This window comes from Poecilia reticulata, chromosome 18 (genome assembly GCF_904066995.2).
Source record: "Poecilia reticulata chromosome 18, P_reticulata-male-v2, whole genome shotgun sequence".
Taxonomy (NCBI): Eukaryota; Metazoa; Chordata; class Actinopteri; order Cyprinodontiformes; family Poeciliidae; genus Poecilia; species Poecilia reticulata.
The window spans coordinates 14640693-14664045 of NC_088847.1; the positions used below are offsets into that span (position 1 = coordinate 14640693).

General features: G+C 45.7%; 1 protein-coding gene across 1 annotated transcript; it reads right to left on the minus strand.

Annotated features, from left to right (window-relative positions):
* On the minus strand, positions 1-21951 carry LOC145548892 (uncharacterized). Its single transcript, XM_081599973.1, has 8 exons — positions 21941-21951; positions 2831-16638; positions 2658-2722; positions 2380-2573; positions 1630-2288; positions 860-921; positions 634-782; positions 1-508 (listed from the first exon to the last, which is right to left on the minus strand). Exons 1-2 carry the CDS (start codon positions 21949-21951, stop codon positions 2970-2972), a joined length of 13680 nt encoding a protein of 4559 aa, XP_081456099.1. The 3' UTR covers positions 1-508; positions 634-782; positions 860-921; positions 1630-2288; positions 2380-2573; positions 2658-2722; positions 2831-2969.
* Between the last annotated feature and the right edge of the window lie 1402 nt (positions 21952-23353).

Below are 23353 nucleotides of genomic sequence, written 5' to 3' on the forward strand. Positions count from 1 at the left end.
TTATTGTGTTTTCATTATTTTTTATTAAACTGACAGGTATATACAGAATACTTTGTGTTATAAATACAATTTAAAGGAAAATAAAAACTGCACAATCATGCAGGACGTTGCTCATACATCTTATTTTTGGTAAATCCTACAATATTTATTGAGGAGAAATCTTCACCAAACTAAATAATCCCTAAAGAAATACCTTCATGATAAAGATAATAAATTAATTCAATGACATAGAATAATTAGTTTTGCATAAATAAATAAATAAAATAACATTTAAATGCGGAAATGATCAAGTTTGAATAAATATTTGAAAGTTTAAAATTCTAATTAACTATTGATCTGGAATTAGAACAACATTGTTATTCAAACAAGCAATAATTTACATTTTAATGCATATTTTTCTCTGGAAACCAGCAGAGTCGTTATTGCTGTGTTGAAAGAAGCCATGACAGCAGGACCAAGCTGAGTGCAGTGATGAGGCTGATGTTGTGGCTTACTCCACCTGAAACCGCTGCAAGTGAGGAAAAGAAAACACATGGCCTTATTTGAAGGAGAACAAAACCCTCCAGTGTTATATTGCAGGTTTTGTATCATTGCAATGCCAACTTATTTTTATTTGAATGTAATTTAGCTTACCCGTGTCATCCACAAGAATAGAACCAGTGTCTATGTTGAAAGCTGTGACGGTCGAAGCTGCTTTCAGCAAAACCTCTGCAATTTGAATGTTGTTAGGTACAGACGCTGCTGAAAATTGAATGTCCATGTTGTTGATAATTGATCCGTTGCTAAAAATGAAACAAAATATCAGTTAATTTGTCCACATTTATATTTAATAGTGTTTAAAATCGGCTGCAAATAATACCTGAATGAAGTTAAAACGAAGTAGCGTAACGTAGAAAACTCTCGTTGGAAGAGAGGTTCAAGCTGCAGGAAGACAAAGAAAATATGTAAATTAAAGTTGTAATTTTTATATACGTCATTCATCCAAATGCTGAAATTACACCAAATATAATTTTTTTAAGGCAAAAAAAAAAAAAAAAGTCACGATATATTAGATACTTAGCAACCCTGATCAGGAGCACTTAGTTTACATATTAGATTAGTTTTCTTTCCTTTTGTTTGTTATTTTGTTTGTATTTCCTTTTAACTCATATAAAGCATTTTGAATTACCTTGTTGCTGAAAATGTGCTGCATAAATAAAATTACCTTACCTTACTCATGCAAACATACATATTTGTTTTTGTTTATTTGTGTCTTTTAATTTGCTCATAATTTCACACTTATGCATGTATTTAAAATTTTTATATCACATATGGTTATATTTAAGTTTACCAGTATTTGACAGTTTAGACGGAAGTAGCTTGTCAACAAATAAACAACTTCCCTTTTAGGATCCGTACAGTATATTCTAATTCTAAATTGGGGAATACAATTACACCATAAGGGAAAAGTGTAGATTTTTTCGTTCCTAACAACCTTTGCCCTCCTGTGGTATAGAAATCTGTTTTTTTTATTCAAATTTTATTCTTTGAATACAAAATAATTTAGACATATTTATATGGCTTTATGGTTCTGTCTCACAGCAAATATCAACGTACAAATATTTTACTATCAGCTGAAATAAGACTTACATTTGACTTTATAAGTGCAGCTCGACTTTTAAATGCAGCAGATGATGGGTTCAGCAAGTCAGTGGTGAAGGTCTCGCCACGAGACCTAAAAGTCAGTTTCCTTTTGAATCTTAACTCCACAGTAGGAGTTATTTTGGTTGTTGGTTTAGCTGCAGTAGTTGTAGTTGTGGTTTTGGTTGTTGGTTTAGCTGCAGTAGTTGTAGTTGTGGTTTTGGTTGTTGGTTTAGCTGCAGTAGTTGTAGTTGTGGTATTGGTTGTTGGTTTAGCTGCAGTAGTTGTAGTTGTGGTTTTGGTTGTTGGTTTAGCTGCAGTAGTTGTAGTTGTGGTATTGGTTGTTGGTTTAGCTGCAGTAGTTGTAGTTGTGGTTTTGGTTGTTGGTTTAGCTGCAGTAGTTGTAGTTGTGGTATTGGTTGTTGGTGTAGCTGCAGCAGTTGTAGTTGTGGTATTGGTTGTTGGTTTAGCTGCAGTAGTTGTAGTTGTGGTATTGGTTGTTGGTTTAGCTGCAGTAGTTGTAGTTGTGGTTTTGGTTGTTGGTTTAGCTGCAGTAGTTGTAGTTGTGGTATTGGTTGTTGGTGTAGCTGCAGTAGATGTAGTTGAGTTTGGAGCCATGGTAGTGACTGTAGAATTTGTAGTGGGCAGTGTGGTTGGCAAAGGTGAGCCTGCCAGAAAAACAAAAGAAAAAAGACAATGCTGTTTAAATAAAAACTTACATTGCTGTTTTTGTGTAGTGTTAAACTACATATTACTTACTTATTACTTGGACAGAACCAGGTGAAAATGGGACATCCAAGATAGTGTTATTATTGGCTGTATCTATAGCATCTGCTAACGTTTTTTGTACTACTTCGTTCTTTGGGAGGTCCACAAGTGGTGTGGTTTTGTTAAACTCCACGCCAACTTCTGCTTCTGTGATATTCATTCGAATTTGGGATGCTAAAGAAACTCTGCAATATAAACATAATGAAGAAGTTTAGAAAAACATATACAGTATTAATTTTGTTTTTTTTGGAATACATATTTAATCTTACCTAAATGCAATGACATAACTACGGATGAAGCGGGCTCCAAAAGCTTTTCTGTAGAGCATGTCATACTGTAGGACAAAAGATTAAGTATCATGATAAGAATATTGAATATTGTAATATTTCAATTGAAGGTCGGATAATATGACCATATAGATAAATTTTACTATGGTACTTACTACTGCTGTGATCCTTTGAGCAAAATCCTTAAATTTTTGGCTCTTGCCATCTTTGAGATCTTCATCAAATGGTTCGTAAACAACCACTCCAACATGATAAACTGAAGCAGGAGAATCAGTTGTAGTAGGCGTAGTTGTGTTAATAGCCGGAACTGGTTGATAGGCTGTGGTTGTGGTTGTAGCTGCGGTGGTTGGAGCTGCTGTGTCTGAGGTTGGAGAAGCTGTGGTTGTGGTTGGTGCAGTTGTTGTTGTGGTTGGAGCTGCTTTGGTTGTGGTTGTTGAAGCTGTTGTGGTTGGAGCTGCTGTAGTGGATGGTGCAGCTGTTGTTGTGGTTGGAGCAGCTGTGTTTGTGGATGGTGCAGCTGTTGTGGTTGCAGCTGCTGTGGTTGGTGCAGATGTTGTGGTTGGAGCTGATGTGGTGGTGGTGGTTGGAGCAGCTGTGGTTGTGGATGGTGCAGCTGTTGTTCTGGTCGGTGCAGCTGTTGTTGTGGTTGGCGCAGCTGTTGTGGTCGTTGCAGCTGTTGTTGTGGTTGCAGCTGCTGTGGTTGAGGTTGGTGCAGATGTTGTTGTGGTTGGAGCAGCTGTGTTTGTGGATGGTGCAGCTGTTGTTGTGATTGGAGCAGCTGTGGTTGTGGTCGGTGCAGCTGTGGTTGTGGTCGGTGCAGCTGTTGCTGTGGTTGGTGCAGGTGTTGTTGTGGTTGGAGCCGCCGTTGTTGTGGTCGGTGCAGCTGCTGTTGAGGTTGACGCAGCTGTTTTTGTGGTTGGTGGAGCTGTTGTGATTGCAGCCGCTTTTGTTGTGGTTGGAGCAGCTGTAGTTGTGGTTGGTGCAGCTGTTGTTGTGGTTGGAGCTGCTGTGGTTGGTGCAGCTGTTGTTGTGGTTGGAGCCGCTGTGGTTGTGGTCGTTGCAGCTGTTGTGGTTGCAGATGCTGTGGTTGTGGTTGGTGCAGCTGTTGTTGTGGTTGGAGCTGCTGTGGTTGTGGTTGGTGCAGCTGTTGTTGTGGTCGTTGCAGCTGTTGTGGTTGGCGCAGCTGTTGTTGTGGTTGGAGCTGCTGTGGTTGTGGTTGGTGCAGCTGTTGTTGTGGTCGTTGCAGCTGTTGTTGTGGTTGGAGCTGCTGTGGTTGTGGTTGGTGCAGCTGTTGTTGTGGTTGGAGCTGCTGTGGTTGTGGTTGGTGCAGCTATTGTTGTGGTCGTTGCAGCTGTTGTGGTTGGCGCAGCTGTTGTTGTGGTTGGAGCTGCTGTGGTTGTGGTTGGTGCAGCTGTTGTTGTGGTCGTTGCAGCTGTTGTTGTGGTTGCAGCTGCTGTGGTTGTGGTTTGTGCAGCTGTGGTTGTGGTCGTTGCAGCTGTTGTTGTGGTTGGAGCTGCTGTGGTTGTGGTTGGTGCAGCTGTGGTTGTGGTTGGTGCAGCGCTTGTTGTGGTTGGCGCCGCTGTAGTTGTGGTTGGAGCTGCTGTAGTTGTGGTTGGAGCTGCTGTGGTTGTGGTTGGTGCAGCTGTGTTTGTGGTTGGTGCAGCTGTTGTTGTGGTTGGTGCAGCTGTTGTGGTTGGTGCAGGTGTTGTTGTGGTTGGAGCCCCTGTGGTTGTGGTTGGAGCTGCTGTGGTTGTGGAAGATGCAGCTGTTGTTGTGGTTGGTGCAGGTGTGGTTGTGGTTGGAGCCCCTGTGGTTGTGGTTGGAGCCGCTGTGGTTGTGGTCGTTGCAGCTGTTGTTGTGGTTGCAGATGCTGTGGTTGTGGTTGGCGCAGCTGTTTTTGTGGTTGGAGCTGCTGTGGTTGTGGATGGTGCAGCTGTTGTTGTGGTCGGTGCAGCTTTTGTTGTGGTTGCAGCTACTGTGGTTGTGGTTTGTGCAGCTGTTGTGGTTGGAGCTGCTGTGGTTTTGGTTGGTGCAGCTGTGTTTGTGGTTGGTGCAGCTGCTGTTGTGGTCGTTGCAGCTGTGGTTGTGGTTGGTGCAGGTGTTGTTCTGGTTGGAGCCCCTGTGGTTGTGGTTGCAGCTGTTGTTGTGGTTGGAGCCCCTGTGGTTGTGGTCGTTGCAGCTGTTGTTGTGGTTGCAGATGCTGTGGTTGTGGTTTGTGCAGCTGTTGTTGTGGTTGGAGCTGTTGTGGTTTTGGTTGGTGCAGTTGTTGTTGTGGTCATTGCAGCTGTTGTGGTTGGCGCAGCTGTTGTTGTGGTTGGAGCTGCTGTGGTTGTGGTTGGTGCAGCTGTTGTTGTGGTCGTTGCAGCTGTTGTGGTTGGCGCAGCTGTTGTTGTGGTTGGAGCTGCTGTGGTTGTGGTCGGTGCAGCTGTTGTTGTGGTTGGCGCAGCTGTTGTTGTGGTTGGAGCTGCTGTGGTTGTGGTTGGTGCAGCTGTTGTTGTGGTCGTTGCAGCTGTTGTTGTGGTTGCAGCTGCTGTGGTTGTGGTTTGTGCAGCTGTTGTGGTTGGAGCTGCTGTGGTTGTGGTTGGTGCAGGTGTTGTTGTGGTTGGAGCCGCTGTAGTGCTGGTTGGAGCAGCTGTGGTTGTGGTTGGAGCTGCTGTGGTTGTGGTTGGTGCAGCTGTTGTTGTGGTCGTTGCAGCTATTGTTGTTGTTGCAGCTGCTGTGGTTGTGGTTTCTGCAGCTGCTGTGGTTGTGGTTGGAGCTGCTGTGGTTGTGGTCGTTGCAGCTGTTGTTGTGGTTGGAGCTGCTGTGGTTGTGGTTGGTGCAGCTGTGGTTGTGGTTGGTGCAGCGCTTGTTGTGGTTGGCGCCGCTGTAGTTGTGGTTGGAGCTGCTGTAGTTGTGGTCGGAGCTGCTGTGGTTGTGGTTGGTGCAACTGTGTTTGTGGTTGGTGCAGCTGCTGTTGTGGTCGTTGCAGCTGTAGTTGTGGCTGGAGCTGCTGTGGTTGTGGTTGGAGCAGCTGTGGTTGTGGATGATGCAGCTGTTGTGGTTGGAGCCGCTGTGGTTGTGGTCGTTGCAGCTGTTGATGTGGTTGCAGATGCTGTGGTTGTGGTTGGTGCAGCTGTTGTTGTGGTTGGAGCTGTTGTGGTTTTGGTTGGTGCAGCTGTTGTTGTGGTCGTTGCAGCTGTTGTGGTTGGCGCAGCTGTTGTTGTGGTTGGTGCAGCTGTTGTTGTGGTTGGAGCTGCTGTGGTTGTGGTCGGTGCAGCTGTTGTTGTGGTCGTTGCAGCTGCTGTGGTTGTGGTTTGTGCAGCTGTTGTGGTTGGACCTGCTGTGGTTGTGGTTGGTGCAGGTGTTGTGGTTGGACCTGCTGTGGTTGTGGTTGGTGCAGGTGTTGTGGTTGGTGCCGCTGTAGTTGTGGTTGGAGCTGCTGTAGTTGTGGTTGGAGCTGCTGTGGTTGTGGTTGCTGCAGCTGTGTTTGTGGTTGGTGCAGCTGTTGTTGTGGATGATGCAGCTGTTGTTGTGGTTGGAGCCGCTGTGGTTGTGGTCGTTGCAGCTGTTGTTGTGGTTGCAGATGCTGTGGTTGTGGTTGGTGCAGCTGTTGTTGTGGTTGGAGCTTTTGTGGTTGTGGTTGGTGCAGCTGTTGTTGTGGTCGTTGCAGCTGTTGTGGTTGGCGCAGCTGTTGTTGTGGTCGGTGCAGCTGTTGTTGTCGTTGCAGCTGTTGTTGTGGTTGCAGCTGCTGTGGTTGTGGTTGGTGCAGGTGTTGTTGTGGTTGGAGCCGCTGTGGTGCTGGTTGGAGCAGCTGTGGTTGTGATTGGAGCTGCTATGGTTGTGGTTGGTGCAGCTGTGGTGCTGGTTGGAGCAGCTGTGGTTGTGGTTGGAGCTGCTATGGTTGTGGTTGGTGCAGCTGTTGTTGTGGTTGGAGCTGCTGTGGTTGTGGTTGGTGCAGCTGCTGTTGTGGTCTTTGCAGCTGTAGTTGTGGTTGGAGCTGCTGTGGTTGTGGTTGGTGCAGCTGTGGTTGTGGTTGGTGCAGCTGTTGTTGTGGTTGGTGCAGGTGTTGTTGTGGTTGGAGCCCCTGTGGTTGTGGTTGGAGCTGCTGTGGTTGTGGTCGTTGCAGCTGTTGTTGTGGTTGCAGATGCTGTGGTTGTGGTTGGTGCAGCTGTTGTTGTGGTTGGAGCTGTTGTAGTTGGCGCAGCTGTTGTTGTGGTTGGAGCTGCTGTGGTTGTGGTTGGTGCAGCTGTTGTTGTGGTTGTTGCAGCTGTTGTGGTTGGCGCAGCTGTTGTTGTGGTTGGAGCTGCTGTGGTTATGGATGGTGCAGCTGTTGTTGTGGTCGGTGCAGCTGTTGTTGTGGTTGGAGCCGCTGTGGTGCTGGTTGGAGCAGCTGTGGTTGTGGTTGGAGCTGCTGTGGTTGTGGTTGGTGCAGGTGTTGTTGTGGTTGGAGCCCCTGTGGTTGTGGTTGGAGCTGCTGTGGTTGTGGTCGTTGCAGCTGTTGTGGTTGGAGCTGCTGTGGTTGTGGTCGTTGCAGCTGTTGTTGTGGTTGGAGCTGCTGTGGTTGTGGTTGGTGCAGCTGTGGTTGTGGTTGGTGCAGCGCTTGTTGTGGTTGGCGCCGCTGTAGTTGTGGTTGGAGCTGCTGTAGTTGTGGTCGGAGCTGCTGTGGTTGTGGTTGGTGCAACTGTGTTTGTGGTTGGTGCAGCTGCTGTTGTGGTCGTTGCAGCTGTAGTTGTGGCTGGAGCTGCTGTGGTTGTGGTTGGAGCAGCTGTGGTTGTGGATGATGCAGCTGTTGTGGTTGGAGCCGCTGTGGTTGTGGTCGTTGCAGCTGTTGATGTGGTTGCAGATGCTGTGGTTGTGGTTGGTGCAGCTGTTGTTGTGGTTGGAGCTGTTGTGGTTTTGGTTGGTGCAGCTGTTGTTGTGGTCGTTGCAGCTGTTGTGGTTGGCGCAGCTGTTGTTGTGGTTGGAGCTGCTGTGGTTGTGGATGGTGCAGCTGTTGTTGTGGTCGGTGCAGCTGTTGTTGTGGTTGGAGCTGCTGTGGTTGTGGTCGGTGCAGCTGTTGTTGTGGTCGTTGCAGCTGTTGTTGTGGTCGTTGCAGCTGCTGTGGTTGTGGTTTGTGCAGCTGTTGTGGTTGGACCTGCTGTGGTTGTGGTTGGTGCAGGTGTTGTGGTTGGAGCCGCTGTGGTGCTGGTTGGAGCAGCTGTGGTTGTGGTTGGTGCCGCTGTAGTTGTGGTTGGAGCTGCTGTAGTTGTGGTTGGAGCTGCTGTGGTTGTGGTTGCTGCAGCTGTGTTTGTGGATGGTGCAGCTGTTGTTGTGGATGATGCAGCTGTTGTTGTGGTTGGAGCCGCTGTGGTTGTGGTCGTTGCAGCTGTTGTTGTGGTTGCAGATGCTGTGGTTGTGGTTGGTGCAGCTGTTGTTGTGGTTGGAGCTTTTGTGGTTGTGGTTGGTGCAGCTGTTGTTGTGGTCGTTGCAGCTGTTGTGGTTGGCGCAGCTGTTGTTGTGGTTGGAGCTGCTGTGGTTGTGGATGGCACAGCTGTTGTTGTGGTCGGTGCAGCTGTTGTTGTCGTTGCAGCTGTTGTTGTGGTTGCAGCTGCTGTGGTTGTGGTTGGTGCAGGTGTTGTTGTGGTTGGAGCCGCTGTGGTGCTGGTTGGAGCAGCTGTGGTTGTGATTGGAGCTGGTGTAGTTGTGGTTGGAGCTGCTATGGTTGTGGTTGGTGCAGCTGTTGTTGTGGTCGTTGCAGCTGTTGTTGTGGTTGCAGCTGCTGTGGTTGTGGTTTGTGCAGCTGCTGTGGTTGGAGCTGCTGTGGTTGTGGTTGGTGCAGGTGTTGTTGTGGTTGGAGCCGCTGTGGTGCTGGTTGGAGCAGCTGTGGTTGTGGTTGGCGCCGCTGTAGTTGTGGTTGGAGCTGCTGTAGTTGTGGTTGGAGCTGCTGTGGTTGTGGTTGGTGCAGCTGTGTTTGTGGTTGGTGCAGCTGTTGTTGTGGTTGGAGCTGCTGTGGTTGTGGTTGGTGCAGCTGCTGTTGTGGTCTTTGCAGCTGTAGTTGTGGTTGGAGCTGCTGTGGTTGTGGTTGGTGCAGCTGTGGTTGTGGTTGGTGCAGGTGTTGTTGTGGTTGGAGCCCCTGTGGTTGTGGTTGGAGCTGCTGTGGTTGTGGTCGTTGCAGCTGTTGTTGTGGTTGCAGATGCTGTGGTTGTGGTTGGTGCAGCTGTTGTTGTGGTTGGAGCTGTTGTGGTTGGCGCAGCTGTTGTTGTGGTTGGAGCTGCTGTGGTTGTGGTTGGTGCAGCTGTTGTTGTGGTCGTTGCAGCTGTTGTGGTTGGCGCAGCTGTTGTTGTGGTTGGAGCTGCTGTGGTTGTGGATGGTGCAGCTGTTGTTGTGGTCGGTGCAGCTGTTGTTGTGGTTGGAGCCGCTGTGGTGCTGGTTGGAGCAGCTGTGGTTGTGATTGGAGCTGCTGTAGTTGTGGTTGGAGCTGCAGTGGTTGTGGTTGGAGCCGCTGTGGTGCTGGTTGGTGCAGCTGTGGTTGTTGTTGGTGCAGCGCTTGTTGTGGTTGGCGCCGCAGTTGTTGTGGTTGGAGCTGCTGTAGTTGTGGTTGGAGCCGCTGTGGTGCTGGTTGGAGCAGCTGTGGTTGTGATTGGAGCTGCTGTAGTTGTGGTTGGAGCTGCTATGGTTGTGGTTGGTGCAGCTGTTGTTGTGGTCGTTGCAGCTGTTGTTGTGGTTGCAGCTGCTGTGGTTGTGGTTTGTGCAGCTGCTGTGGTTGGAGCTTCTGTGGTTGTGGTTGGTGCAGGTGTTGTTGTGGTTGGAGCCGCTGTGGTGCTGGTTGGTGAAGCTGTTGTTGTGGTTGGTGCAGCTGTTGTTGTGGTTGGAGCTGCTGTGGTTGTGGTTGGTGCAGCTGTGGTTGTGGTTGGTGTAGCATTTGTGGTTGCAGCCGCTGTTGTTGTGGTTGGTGCAGCGCTTGTTGTGGTTGGCGCCGCTGTAGTTGTGGTTGGAGCTGCTGTAGTTGTGGTTGGAGCTGCTGTGGTTGTGGTTGGTCCAGCTGGTGTTGTGGTCGTTGCAGCTGTTGTTGTGGTTGCAGCTGCTGTGGTTGTGGTTGGTGCAGCTGTTGTTGTGGTTGCAGCTGCTGTGGTTGGTGCATCTGTTGTTGTGGTCGGTGCAGCTGTTGTTGTGGTTGACGCAGCTGTTGTTGTGGTTGGAGCTGCTGTTGTTGTGGTTGGTGCAGCTGTTGTTGTGGTTGGAGCTGCTGTTGTTGTGGTTGGTGCAGCTGTTGTTGTGGTTGGAGCTGCTGTGGTTGTGGTTGCGGTTGGAGCTGCTGTGGTGGTGGTTGGAGCAGCTGTGGTTGTGGTTGGTGCAGCTGTTGTGGTTGTTGGGGCCGCTGTTTTTGTGGTTGGAGCTGCTGTAGTTGTGGTTGGAGCTGCTGTGGTTGTGGTTGGTGCAGCTGGTGTTGTGGTCGTTGCAGCTGTTGTTGTGGTTGCAGCTGCTGTGGTTGTGGTTGGTGCATCTGTTGTTGTGGTCGGTGCAGCTGTTGTTGTGGTTGACGCAGCTGTTGTTGTGGTTGACGCAGCTGTTGTTGTGGTTGGAGCTGCTGTTGTTGTGGTTGGTGCAGCAGTTGTTGTGGTTGGAGCTGCTGTGGTTGTGGTTGTGGTTGGAGCTGCTGTGGTGGTGGTTGGAGCAGCTGTGGTTGTGGTTGGTGCAGCTGTTGTGGTTGTTGGGGCCGCTGTTGTTGTGGTTGCAGCAGCTGTTGTTGTGGTTGGAGCTGCTGTTGTTGTGGTTGGAGCTGCTGTTGTTGTGGTTGGTGCAGCAGTTGTTGTGGTTGGAGCCGCTGTGGTGCTGGTTGGTGAAGCTGTTGTTGTGGTTGGTGCAGCTGTTGTTGTGGTTGGAGCTGCTGTGGTTGTGGTTGGTGCAGCTGTGGTTGTGGTTGGTGTAGCATTTGTGGTTGCAGCCGCTGTTGTTGTGGTTGGTGCAGCGCTTGTTGTGGTTGGCGCCGCTGTAGTTGTGGTTGGAGCTGCTGTAGTTGTGGTTGGAGCTGCTGTGGTTGTGGTTGGTGCAGCTGGTGTTGTGGTCGTTGCAGCTGTTGTTGTGGTTGCAGCTGCTGTGGTTGTGGTTGGTGCAGCTGTTGTTGTGGTTGCAGCTGCTGTGGTTGGTGCATCTGTTGTTGTGGTCGGTGCAGCTGTTGTTGTGGTTGACGCAGCTGTTGTTGTGGTTGGAGCTGCTGTTGTTGTGGTTGGTGCAGCTGTTGTTGTGGTTGGAGCTGCTGTGGTTGTGGTTGCGGTTGGAGCTGCTGTGGTGGTGGTTGGAGCAGCTGTGGTTGTGGTTGGTGCAGCTGTTGTGGTTGTTGGGGCCGCTGTTGTTGTGGTTGGAGCTGCTGTAGTTGTGGTTGGAGCTGCTGTGGTTGTGGTTGGTGCAGCTGGTGTTGTGGTCGTTGCAGCTGTTGTTGTGGTTGCAGCTGCTGTGGTTGTGGTTGGTGCAGCTGTTGTTGTGGTTGGAGCTGTTGTGGTTTTGGTTGGTGCAGCTGTTGTTGTGGTCGTTGCAGCTGTTGTGGTTGGCGCAGCTGTTGTTGTGGTTGGAGCTGCTGTGGTTGTGGATGGTGCAGCTGTTGTTGTGGTCGGTGCAGCTGTTGTTGTGGTTGGAGCTGCTGTGGTTGTGGTCGGTGCAGCTGTTGTTGTGGTCGTTGCAGCTGTTGTTGTGGTCGTTGCAGCTGCTGTGGTTGTGGTTTGTGCAGCTGTTGTGGTTGGACCTGCTGTGGTTGTGGTTGGTGCAGGTGTTGTGGTTGGAGCCGCTGTGGTGCTGGTTGGAGCAGCTGTGGTTGTGGTTGGTGCCGCTGTAGTTGTGGTTGGAGCTGCTGTAGTTGTGGTTGGAGCTGCTGTGGTTGTGGTTGCTGCAGCTGTGTTTGTGGATGGTGCAGCTGTTGTTGTGGATGATGCAGCTGTTGTTGTGGTTGGAGCCGCTGTGGTTGTGGTCGTTGCAGCTGTTGTTGTGGTTGCAGATGCTGTGGTTGTGGTTGGTGCAGCTGTTGTTGTGGTTGGAGCTTTTGTGGTTGTGGTTGGTGCAGCTGTTGTTGTGGTCGTTGCAGCTGTTGTGGTTGGCGCAGCTGTTGTTGTGGTTGGAGCTGCTGTGGTTGTGGATGGCACAGCTGTTGTTGTGGTCGGTGCAGCTGTTGTTGTCGTTGCAGCTGTTGTTGTGGTTGCAGCTGCTGTGGTTGTGGTTGGTGCAGGTGTTGTTGTGGTTGGAGCCGCTGTGGTGCTGGTTGGAGCAGCTGTGGTTGTGATTGGAGCTGGTGTAGTTGTGGTTGGAGCTGCTATGGTTGTGGTTGGTGCAGCTGTTGTTGTGGTCGTTGCAGCTGTTGTTGTGGTTGCAGCTGCTGTGGTTGTGGTTTGTGCAGCTGCTGTGGTTGGAGCTGCTGTGGTTGTGGTTGGTGCAGGTGTTGTTGTGGTTGGAGCCGCTGTGGTGCTGGTTGGAGCAGCTGTGGTTGTGGTTGGCGCCGCTGTAGTTGTGGTTGGAGCTGCTGTAGTTGTGGTTGGAGCTGCTGTGGTTGTGGTTGGTGCAGCTGTGTTTGTGGTTGGTGCAGCTGTTGTTGTGGTTGGAGCTGCTGTGGTTGTGGTTGGTGCAGCTGCTGTTGTGGTCTTTGCAGCTGTAGTTGTGGTTGGAGCTGCTGTGGTTGTGGTTGGTGCAGCTGTGGTTGTGGTTGGTGCAGGTGTTGTTGTGGTTGGAGCCCCTGTGGTTGTGGTTGGAGCTGCTGTGGTTGTGGTCGTTGCAGCTGTTGTTGTGGTTGCAGATGCTGTGGTTGTGGTTGGTGCAGCTGTTGTTGTGGTTGGAGCTGTTGTGGTTGGCGCAGCTGTTGTTGTGGTTGGAGCTGCTGTGGTTGTGGTTGGTGCAGCTGTTGTTGTGGTCGTTGCAGCTGTTGTGGTTGGCGCAGCTGTTGTTGTGGTTGGAGCTGCTGTGGTTGTGGATGGTGCAGCTGTTGTTGTGGTCGGTGCAGCTGTTGTTGTGGTTGGAGCCGCTGTGGTGCTGGTTGGAGCAGCTGTGGTTGTGATTGGAGCTGCTGTAGTTGTGGTTGGAGCTGCAGTGGTTGTGGTTGGAGCCGCTGTGGTGCTGGTTGGTGCAGCTGTGGTTGTGGTTGGTGCAGCGCTTGTTGTGGTTGGCGCCGCAGTTGTTGTGGTTGGAGCTGCTGTAGTTGTGGTTGGAGCCGCTGTGGTGCTGGTTGGAGCAGCTGTGGTTGTGATTGGAGCTGCTGTAGTTGTGGTTGGAGCTGCTATGGTTGTGGTTGGTGCAGCTGTTGTTGTGGTCGTTGCAGCTGTTGTTGTGGTTGCAGCTGCTGTGGTTGTGGTTTGTGCAGCTGCTGTGGTTGGAGCTTCTGTGGTTGTGGTTGGTGCAGGTGTTGTTGTGGTTGGAGCCGCTGTGGTGCTGGTTGGTGAAGCTGTTGTTGTGGTTGGTGCAGCTGTTGTTGTGGTTGGAGCTGCTGTGGTTGTGGTTGGTGCAGCTGTGGTTGTGGTTGGTGTAGCATTTGTGGTTGCAGCCGCTGTTGTTGTGGTTGGTGCAGCGCTTGTTGTGGTTGGCGCCGCTGTAGTTGTGGTTGGAGCTGCTGTAGTTGTGGTTGGAGCTGCTGTGGTTGTGGTTGGTCCAGCTGGTGTTGTGGTCGTTGCAGCTGTTGTTGTGGTTGCAGCTGCTGTGGTTGTGGTTGGTGCAGCTGTTGTTGTGGTTGCAGCTGCTGTGGTTGGTGCATCTGTTGTTGTGGTCGGTGCAGCTGTTGTTGTGGTTGACGCAGCTGTTGTTGTGGTTGGAGCTGCTGTTGTTGTGGTTGGTGCAGCTGTTGTTGTGGTTGGAGCTGCTGTTGTTGTGGTTGGTGCAGCTGTTGTTGTGGTTGGAGCTGCTGTGGTTGTGGTTGCGGTTGGAGCTGCTGTGGTGGTGGTTGGAGCAGCTGTGGTTGTGGTTGGTGCAGCTGTTGTGGTTGTTGGGGCCGCTGTTTTTGTGGTTGGAGCTGCTGTAGTTGTGGTTGGAGCTGCTGTGGTTGTGGTTGGTGCAGCTGGTGTTGTGGTCGTTGCAGCTGTTGTTGTGGTTGCAGCTGCTGTGGTTGTGGTTGGTGCATCTGTTGTTGTGGTCGGTGCAGCTGTTGTTGTGGTTGACGCAGCTGTTGTTGTGGTTGACGCAGCTGTTGTTGTGGTTGGAGCTGCTGTTGTTGTGGTTGGTGCAGCAGTTGTTGTGGTTGGAGCTGCTGTGGTTGTGGTTGTGGTTGGAGCTGCTGTGGTGGTGGTTGGAGCAGCTGTGGTTGTGGTTGGTGCAGCTGTTGTGGTTGTTGGGGCCGCTGTTGTTGTGGTTGCAGCAGCTGTTGTTGTGGTTGGAGCTGCTGTTGTTGTGGTTGGAGCTGCTGTTGTTGTGGTTGGTGCAGCAGTTGTTGTGGTTGGAGCCGCTGTGGTGCTGGTTGGTGAAGCTGTTGTTGTGGTTGGTGCAGCTGTTGTTGTGGTTGGAGCTGCTGTGGTTGTGGTTGGTGCAGCTGTGGTTGTGGTTGGTGTAGCATTTGTGGTTGCAGCCGCTGTTGTTGTGGTTGGTGCAGCGCTTGTTGTGGTTGGCGCCGCTGTAGTTGTGGTTGGAGCTGCTGTAGTTGTGGTTGGAGCTGCTGTGGTTGTGGTTGGTGCAGCTGGTGTTGTGGTCGTTGCAGCTGTTGTTGTGGTTGCAGCTGCTGTGGTTGTGGTTGGTGCAGCTGTTGTTGTGGTTGCAGCTGCTGTGGTTGTGGTTGGTGCATCTGTTGTTGTGGTCGGTGCAGCTGTTGTTGTGGTTGACGCAGCTGTTGTTGTGGTTGGAGCTGCTGTTGTTGTGGTTGGTGCAGCTGTTGTTGTGGTTGGAGCTGCTGTGGTTGTGGTTGTGGTTGGAGCTGCTGTGGTGGTGGTTGGAGCAGCTGTGGTTGTGGTTGGTGCAGCTGTTGTGGTTGTTGGGGCCGCTGTTGTTGTGGTTGCAGCAGCTGTTGTTGTGGTTGGAGCTGCTGTTGTTGTGGTTGAAGCTGCTGTTGTTGTGGTCGGTGTAGTTGTTGTTGTGGTTGGAGCAGCTGTGGTGGTGGTTTGAGCAGCTGTGGTTGTGATCGGTGTAGCTGTTGTTGTGATTGGTGTAGCTGTTGTTGTGGTCGGTGTAGCTGTTGTTGTGATTGGTGCAGCTGTTGTTGTGGTTGGAGCTGCTGTGGTTGTGGTTGGTGCAGCTGTTGTTGTGATTGGTGCAGCTGTTGTTGTGGTTGGCGCAGCTGTTGTTGTGGTTGGAGCTGCTGTGGTTGTGGTTGGGGCAGCTGTTGTTGTGGTTGGAGCCGCTGTTGTTGTGGTTGGAGCCGCTGTTGTTGTGGTTGGAGCCGCTGTTGTTGTGGTTGGAGCTGATGCTGTTGTGGTTGGGGCCGCTGTTGTTGTGGTTGGAGCTGCTGTGGTTGTGGTTGGTGCAGCTGTTGTTGTGGTTGGAGCCGCTGTTGTTGTGGTTGGAGCTGATGCTGTTGTGGTTGGGGCCGCTGTTGTTGTGGTTGGGGCCGCTGTTGTTGTGGTTGCAGCTGCTGTGGTTGTGGTTGGAGCCGCTGTTGTTGTGGTTGGAGCCGCTGTTGTTGTGGTTGGAGCTGCTGTGGTTGTGGTTGGGGCAGCTGTTGTTGTGGTTGGAGCCGCTGTTGTTGTGGTTGGTGCCGCTGTTGTTGTGGTTGGAGCCGCTGTTGTTGTGGTTGGAGCCGCTGTTGTTGTGGTTGGAGCTGATGCTGTTGTGGTTGGGGCCGCTGTTGTTGTGGTTGGGGCCGCTGTTGTTATGGTTGCAGCTGCTGTGGTTGTGGTTGGTGCAGCTGTTGTTGTGGTTGGAGCCGCTGTTGTTGTGGTTGGAGCTGATGCTGTTGTGGTTGGGGCCGCTGTTGTTGTGGTTGGGGCCGCTGTTGTTATGGTTGCAGCTGCTGTGGTTGTGGTTGGTGCAGCTGTTGTTGTGGTTGGAGCCGCTGTTGTTGTGGTTGGAGCTGATGCTGTTGTGGTTGGAGCCGCTGTTGTTGTGGTTGGAGCCGCTGTTGTTGTGGTTGGAGCTGCTGTGGTTGTGGTTGGTGCAGCTGTTGTTGTGGTTGGAGCCGCTGTTGTTGTGGTTGGAGCTGATGCTGTTGTGGTTGGGGCCGCTGTTGTTGTGGTTGGGGCCGCTGTTGTTGTGGTTGGAGCCGCTGTTGTTGTGGTTGGAGCTGATGCTGTTGTGGTTGGGGCCGCTGTGGTTGTGGTTGGGGCAGCTGTTGTTGTGGTTGGAGCCGCTGTTGTTGTGGTTGCAGCTGCTGTGGTTGTGGTTGGAGCCGCTGTCGTTGTGGTTGGAGCCGCTGTTGTTGTGGTTGGAGCTGCTGTGGTTGTGGTTGGGGCAGCTGTTGTTGTGGTTGGTGCCGCTGTTGTTGTGGTTGGAGCCGCTGTTGTTGTGGTTGGAGCCGCTGTTGTTGTGGTTGGAGCTGATGCTGTTGTGGTTGGGGCCGCTGTTGTTGTGGTTGGAGCTGCTGTGGTTGTGGTTGGAGCCGCTGTTGTTGTGGTTGGAGCTGATGCTGTTGTGGTTGGGGCCGCTGTTGTTGTGGTTGGGGCCGCTGTTGTTATGGTTGCAGCTGCTGTGGTTGTGGTTGGTGCAGCTGTTGTTGTGGTTGGAGCCGCTGTTGTTGTGGTTGGAGCTGATGCTGTTGTGGTTGGAGCCGCTGTTGTTGTGGTTGGAGCCGCTGTTGTTGTGGTTGGAGCTGATGCTGTTGTGGTTGGGGCCTCTGTGGTTGTGGTTGGGGCAGCTGTTGTTGTGGTTGGTGCAGCTGTTGTCGTAGTTGGTGCAGCTGTTGTTTTGGTTGCAGCCACTGTTGTTGTGGTTGCAGCAGCTGTTGTTGTGGTTGGTGCAGCTGTTGTTGTTGGAGCCGTTGTGGTTAGAGCTGCTGTGGTTGTGGTTGGTGCAGCTGTTGTGGTCGAAGCTGCCGTGGTTGGAGCTGTTGTGGTTGTGGTTGGTGCTGCTGTGGTTGTGGTTGGGTTCTGTGCCACCACCATTGTTGTACTTGCTGTTTGGAGATTTTTGAAAATGTTTTACAATATTACACTGTTATTTTACAGTTACATAATTACTCAAATCTTTTATCCTTTTAAACTTGTGAACTTACCTTTTAGTATGAGTAGAATTATCAAGATTCCTTTATCCCCCATTTTTATTGTTTGACCTGAAAATGTTAACAAATATATTAAGTTTACAGAATATATTTACTTTTAGCATCTAAATAGTCATCCACAGATAAATTGAACCTCCTTTAAAACAGCCTTTTTAAAAACATACAGAAGAACATAATTGTTATGTAGACCTATTGAGAATAATAACAAAGTTGTAATAAATCGTATAGAATCAATTATAATAAATAATAAACTATCTAAATAAAGAAAGAGAAAATAAAGCAGCCTACAGCTGGCTTGACAGTTAGATATAGAAATATATTCTGCACAATTTGTGAGGATCTGACAGTCGATCCTGAAACAATTATCAAAACAGAAATTGCATCACATTGGTTTATTTATTTACAATACTTTCTTTTTAGTTTTTTCCAAGTTTTTAACAAGACACAATATTCTTTATGCAGTACCTATTACCATATTTATTAAAAGTAAAAAAAAAAAACTTTCATTAGAAATTTCTAAAAATTAAGAACTAAATGTTTTAATGTTTCATTTAAGGGTTTACCAATGTATTCTGTAGATCACATTTTGTAATCAAAATATAATTCCCATTAATAATCTACACTGTATTGTTAATTAAAAGTTGTTCAACTCTGTTGCCATATTGTAATCTAGCTTAAAGTCTGATTTCCCTTTCCAGTCACCATTTTACCATGTATGAAAACTTTTACATTTTTAGTGACCTTGCTAATATTAAATACACATAAATACGTGTAAAACTCCAGTCGTTACTTCCAGTTTACATTTGCATTAAATAGAAATGTATTTCTAACTGTATCAATATGTTTTACTTCTCTGTCAATTTACAGACAATTTATTGGCAAAATCATTTTTGTTTTTGAATTTTGTCTTTTTGGGGGGAATGAAGGGAGGGGAACATAGTCATTTAAACTACAGCTAACCAATGACAGTGAGAACCTTAAAAACAAATCACATCAAAATTATTCATTAAAGAAAAGCTAAAACGTAAAACCTTGATTTTTTTATGCACATGTAAATTAAAAACCCTTGTACTAATGCACATTAATGTAAAATCAGTATTTATTAGACTAAGAAATGTACTTACTCAAAGCAGTAGCTGATTTCAAAACGCTCCTCTAATCCTGTTCTGCTTCTCCTCTAACTCTTGGTTAACCAGTCTGCTGCTGAACCTTATATATCACCTGTCTATTGTAAGTATGACGCAGGTTATACTTGAAATATTCGTATTTGAACACTTGTTGGTGTCAGAAGAATGAAAACAACTCCCTTGACCAACGGTAATTTTTGGCTTAGTTCGCATTCCAATTGTCTAACCATTCCATCATACTGAACAAACCAGACGTCATTAACTTGTATTGTTCATGGAACGGGGTGTAACACCTTCTAATAGAAGAGGGTTTCAGAGTTTCATAAGGCATTGTACTGAATGACTTGGGCGTTTTAATAATCTACACTTTAATTTGCCCCACAATTTCTTGTCTTTTCAAAGAAATGTGTATGTCTCTTATTTTTAGCAAGATGCTATGAAATCTATATCCTATAAAGTTGAACAGACTGTTTTGTACAAAGGTTTAAGTTATATATAAAGTGTCTGATGTATTTAAAAACTAATTCAGAGAAAAATGCCTTTAAACAGACCTCTTGTTGAAGATGAATTGTTTTAACCTGACAAGTGACACGGGTGTGGGTTCGGTTGGACCCATTTGGGTTAAACTGCATGTGTGTTTTCGTGAATAGTATTCACAAGGCCAAGAATGCACAGGTGTGGCTGCAACATTATGTTTCTCTCACATTGAACACTTCATTGAATACGAATTTAGCATCATGACCTCATGTCTAATTTTTTTAAAACGCTATAAAATTTGTCTATATTGGCACAAACTTGTTAATTGGAATAAACTATATATTCAACAAAAAACAATGTTATAATTCAGCTTCTTCCAATACTGGAATATATTTTAGAATGCTAAGAGTATCGCAGTGAAATGTACAGTAACAATCAAAGACATTTCATTTGGAGATGTGGTCACTAAGAGATTTCTCGAATTTAAAACAAAGGTTTTTGCTACATTAGATTTTATTTTGAGCTATTGCCATTTTAAATCAGCTGGTTAAAAAAGAAACAGACAGTTCCCTGTTCAAAAAGCCCTAAATTTTACATTTTACACAATATTTAAAAAGAGTTACACAAACCACTTAACAAGTAAAAACACAAATACGAAAGTGAATGAATAAAATTTTATAAATATATTACATTTCCCAACACTTCAGATAACATGTATACATATGCCTCATGTAGTGAAGATATTTAGTGGTTAAAATAATTAATAATTAATAATAATAATAATAATAATAATAATAATAATAATAAATATGTTTAGTAATAAGAACAAATCATTTATATCTACTTGTTTTCTCTAATATTAATATGAAAAACTTTACCAGTAATATCCGGTACACTTTAAATCCAAAACCATACAAAATTACATACCACATCATTGATTTCAAATATGTGCAAATGTTATCAAGATTTTATTTTTTTTTTTTTATTTATTTATTTTTTTTATGTAACTAATGTCATTGCATATTTAAATATGTAATGACATAGAAATTTTTGGGAAATCTCTTCATCCAATATATAAATAGCAGCAAAACTGGTCAAACCACCACGCAGGAAGAAAGATCTATGAAGAAAGACAGCAGCCTGCTTACGTTAACATCAGATGGCAATCCCATGAATACACAAGTATGTTTTCAAATACAATAGAAATGCAATTTCTATTGTATTTGCTTGAGTGCGTGAATGACGTCAACAGCAAACAGAAGATTCCTTTGGTCAAAAAAAACAAAAAAAAAAAAGCTGGGTAACAGATGGCATTCCCTATTGGATGCCTTCATGTCGATCCCACCCACGGCAAATAGTCTGAGTTGTTAGTGCTCCGTTAGTGCAGGTTTGTGCCGTTAAAACTACCGCAGCGAAGTTGTTTTCAAGTTGGATATTAAGATCCACAGAGTGAGCGGCGCCTAGCTCAAGGTTGATCTGATTTATGAACGCTAATTTCGGCCAGCCGTTCTCTACCACTCCCTCCTCAAGCGCCTGGAGGTTCACTAGGACTGTCAGCAAATTTCCGAACCAAACACTCCTAAGAAAAATGTAAATAGTATCTTGTCTTGTCTTGTGACCGACATAAAATTCATTCTTTTACACGAGAGCCACTGTTCTCAATTTTTAAGTCATACTCAATACTTCTAATAATTGTAATATTAAAAAGTTAATTTTTTTCTTCAATAGCTTCCAGGTCATGTGCCCTTAGGTGAAAAAAAAGTATACTTTAGTATACTTCAAACATACTTAAATTTGTGAAAGTACACTTTAAGTATACTAAATATTAAGTGTACTACCTATAAGTATATCTGAAGTATACTAAAAATACACTTGTACCAATTTCGAAATTAGAACTTTAAACACACTTAAACATAATTGTACCAAAATACACTTTTAATATATTAAATAAAAGTATACTTTAAGTGAACAAAATATGAATGAATATGTATGAATTTTTAAGTGCCTTAATAATATTAATAATATTTTACTGTTTATTAAAATTTCATACAATAAAAAAATGATAATCATGATGTAATTTTTAAGAAAGTACCCATCAATTTTCAGATGTGTGATGTAAAACCTTATAATCAACAGCATTATCTCCAGTTCATACTCCCGACCAGATGGTGGCGGTATTGCACACTTTCATTTATTTAAAAAAACGCCCCAAAGAGAAGAAAAAACTTGAAGCATGGAAGATAACGGACGCTGTTCAAATTCGCCATTTTTATTCGCATAATGCCTTAAAAGTAGAGGTGTGCCGATCGATCGGTCACCGATCATATTCGGCCGATTTTCGTAAAAAAGTGCATGATCGGTGATCATTGGCTCTTGTTGCCGATACCGATCACCTGCATCTCATTTCGCAGCCTGCCTGTGCAGATTTAGTGTAAATGGGTCACATGACCCAGAAGCTATAGAAGAAAAATATTACATTTTGACTAAATGTAAAATAATTTTTTTGCCCTCCAGCATTGTCCGCATGTACAAAATTACAGTACATAAACAATAACATGCAGGGTGTCGATTATGATTAAGTTAGTGCCTCACCAGCTATAAACCTCACCACAAGTCATTGATTGGTTTGCGTATAGCATTGGTCCTGGATTTAGTGTGGGTGTCCAGATTAAACTTCAAAATTTTTTTGTCTCTTGAACAAATCTGGTAAATTGGTTGTAGGCTGCATTAGATTGAAATTCAGACGGTAATATCATTGGAGGGATTGTGAGCCTGTCAACTGTTGAAAATAAAGCTTGAGCTTTATCAATGTTTTTACTTATTATTTCTACAAAGAACGTTTCTCTTGCATGTTTTGCTGTTGAGTGATAGTTACCCAGTCTTATAAATTTCATAATAAACTTGAAGTTGAGTTTTACGGTATTTATGTCAGGAACATAACATTAATATAAGGCTGGGTGATGAAGTCATTAATTCAATCAAGCAATCACTTTATTTTGGTAAATTGTCCAATCTGTTTCAATACCTTACAACTTAAGAAAGATAAAGAATATATGAATATATACACAATAAATATATAAATCTACATAACAATGTCAGATTTTTATCATTTTAAGGCTTTTTTAAATTAATTAAAAAATTGATTAATCAATTCATTAATTAGTAAAGGTTTTAGTGTTAACCATTGAATATTTAAAAGAACCAGTTTGAGTGAGTTGGTGGGAGATAGTTCCTGACTTGATAATTATTTGTTTACATGACAAACAACAGAAACTCCATTAACTGTTTAACACAATAACAAAAATGAAAAACTCTCTAGATTTTTCTCAACTAATAGAATAATATTTAAAACCAAGTGTGTGATTTGTGAAACTAAACAAAAAATGTTGATTTCACCATTTTTATGCTTTTGGATGACACTAGAACTGCTCTTTCTTGAAGTTTCACAAAACAGACAAAGGTTTCACAAATCCCACACTATATTTTATGCTATTAGTTAAAATTTATCTAGTCCATGTTTGAAGAGTCTAGGTGTTTTTTTAGGCAGAGTAAATTAAAGATGCTGAACGTAGTGAAAAATTAGGTGGAATCACCCTTTAGCCATTTCTCGAATTGGAAGCTACAATTGGAAACCAACTTCAGCTTCGTCCAAGCAGTAAGGCCTGACATACATGACAAATCTATGGTAGCATAAAATGAAACGATCCCAAACACATAATTTAATGAAAGCCTCTCATAAATGATGGTGGTGTCGGCTGAAGGAGTTTGCCCTGCAATCGGTGAATCACCAGATCAATCCTTGGGCTACCTTTGAGATTTCAGTTTGATATAGAACAGTCATTATGAATTACATTGACTATTAAGAAACCAAAATATCACACCAGCATTACATTCTTTGTAAAACTTACTTTTGCAGTCTGGTTTATGGTTTTGCATCATAGATGTTTACATCAACAACATTTTAAATTTTGTCCGGTTAATACCGTTTCCTTTAGGGTAATTAACTGGTCAACAATATTTTTCTATTAATTTTACAATTAGATTTTTACAATAGATTTCTGTGTTTTCTACATTTCATGATTGTCAAAATCACTTGAAATATATGCTTATTGGGTTAATGTAATTCCATGTATTTTCAATGGTAAGAAAGTGCATTTTATATTACAGTCAGAAACTGCAGATATTTTCCATTTTTTTACCGTAAATTTATAGATTTTTTTCTTTGCAGTGTTGACTTATGGCATTTCCATGTATTTCCTACAGCAATAAAATGTTTCGGATATTACGGTCTGTAACTGTTGATATTTTAAAATTTTTTTCCTTAAATTTATGGAGTTTTTTTTACAGGGTGGTAAGACAGTGTCATTATTGAACATTGGCTGAAAGGTCACTCAGCGAGGAAGAAACCCTCAAAAGAAACAGAAATGATCAAGCCTGAAAATGCATACAGGAACATAGATCTTCAGGCCTATGGTTGGCAGGGTCATGTTTTGGGGCTGTTTTCCTGCAGGAGAACTGACGCACTTCATAAAATAAATACTATTATAAAGAAAGAACATTATGTGGAAATATTGAAGCAACATTTAAAAAGATCAGCCCAGACTTTACAACTTGGGCTCAGATAGGTCTTCCAACTGGACAACAACCCTCAGCTTACAGCCGAAATGGTTACAAAGTAGCTAAAGGAGAACAGAGTCAGTGTTTTAGTGTGGCCATCACAAAGCCCTGATTTCATTCCTATGGAGAAATTGTGGGAAGATATGAAAATGTGTGTGCAAGTGAGGCGTCCTACAAAATGGACTCAGTCCCACCAACTCCCTGATCAGGAGGAATGGGCCAGAAGTCCAGCAAAACATTGTGTGAAAACTTGTGGAAGGAAACCCCAAAGGCTTGACACAAATCATGTAGTTTAGGAAATGGAAATAATTTTGTTAATTCTAAGGTAAAACGTGATAAGTTTGGTTTGTAACTTTAGACAGGGAGGAGAAAAGAAGATAATTTAAAAT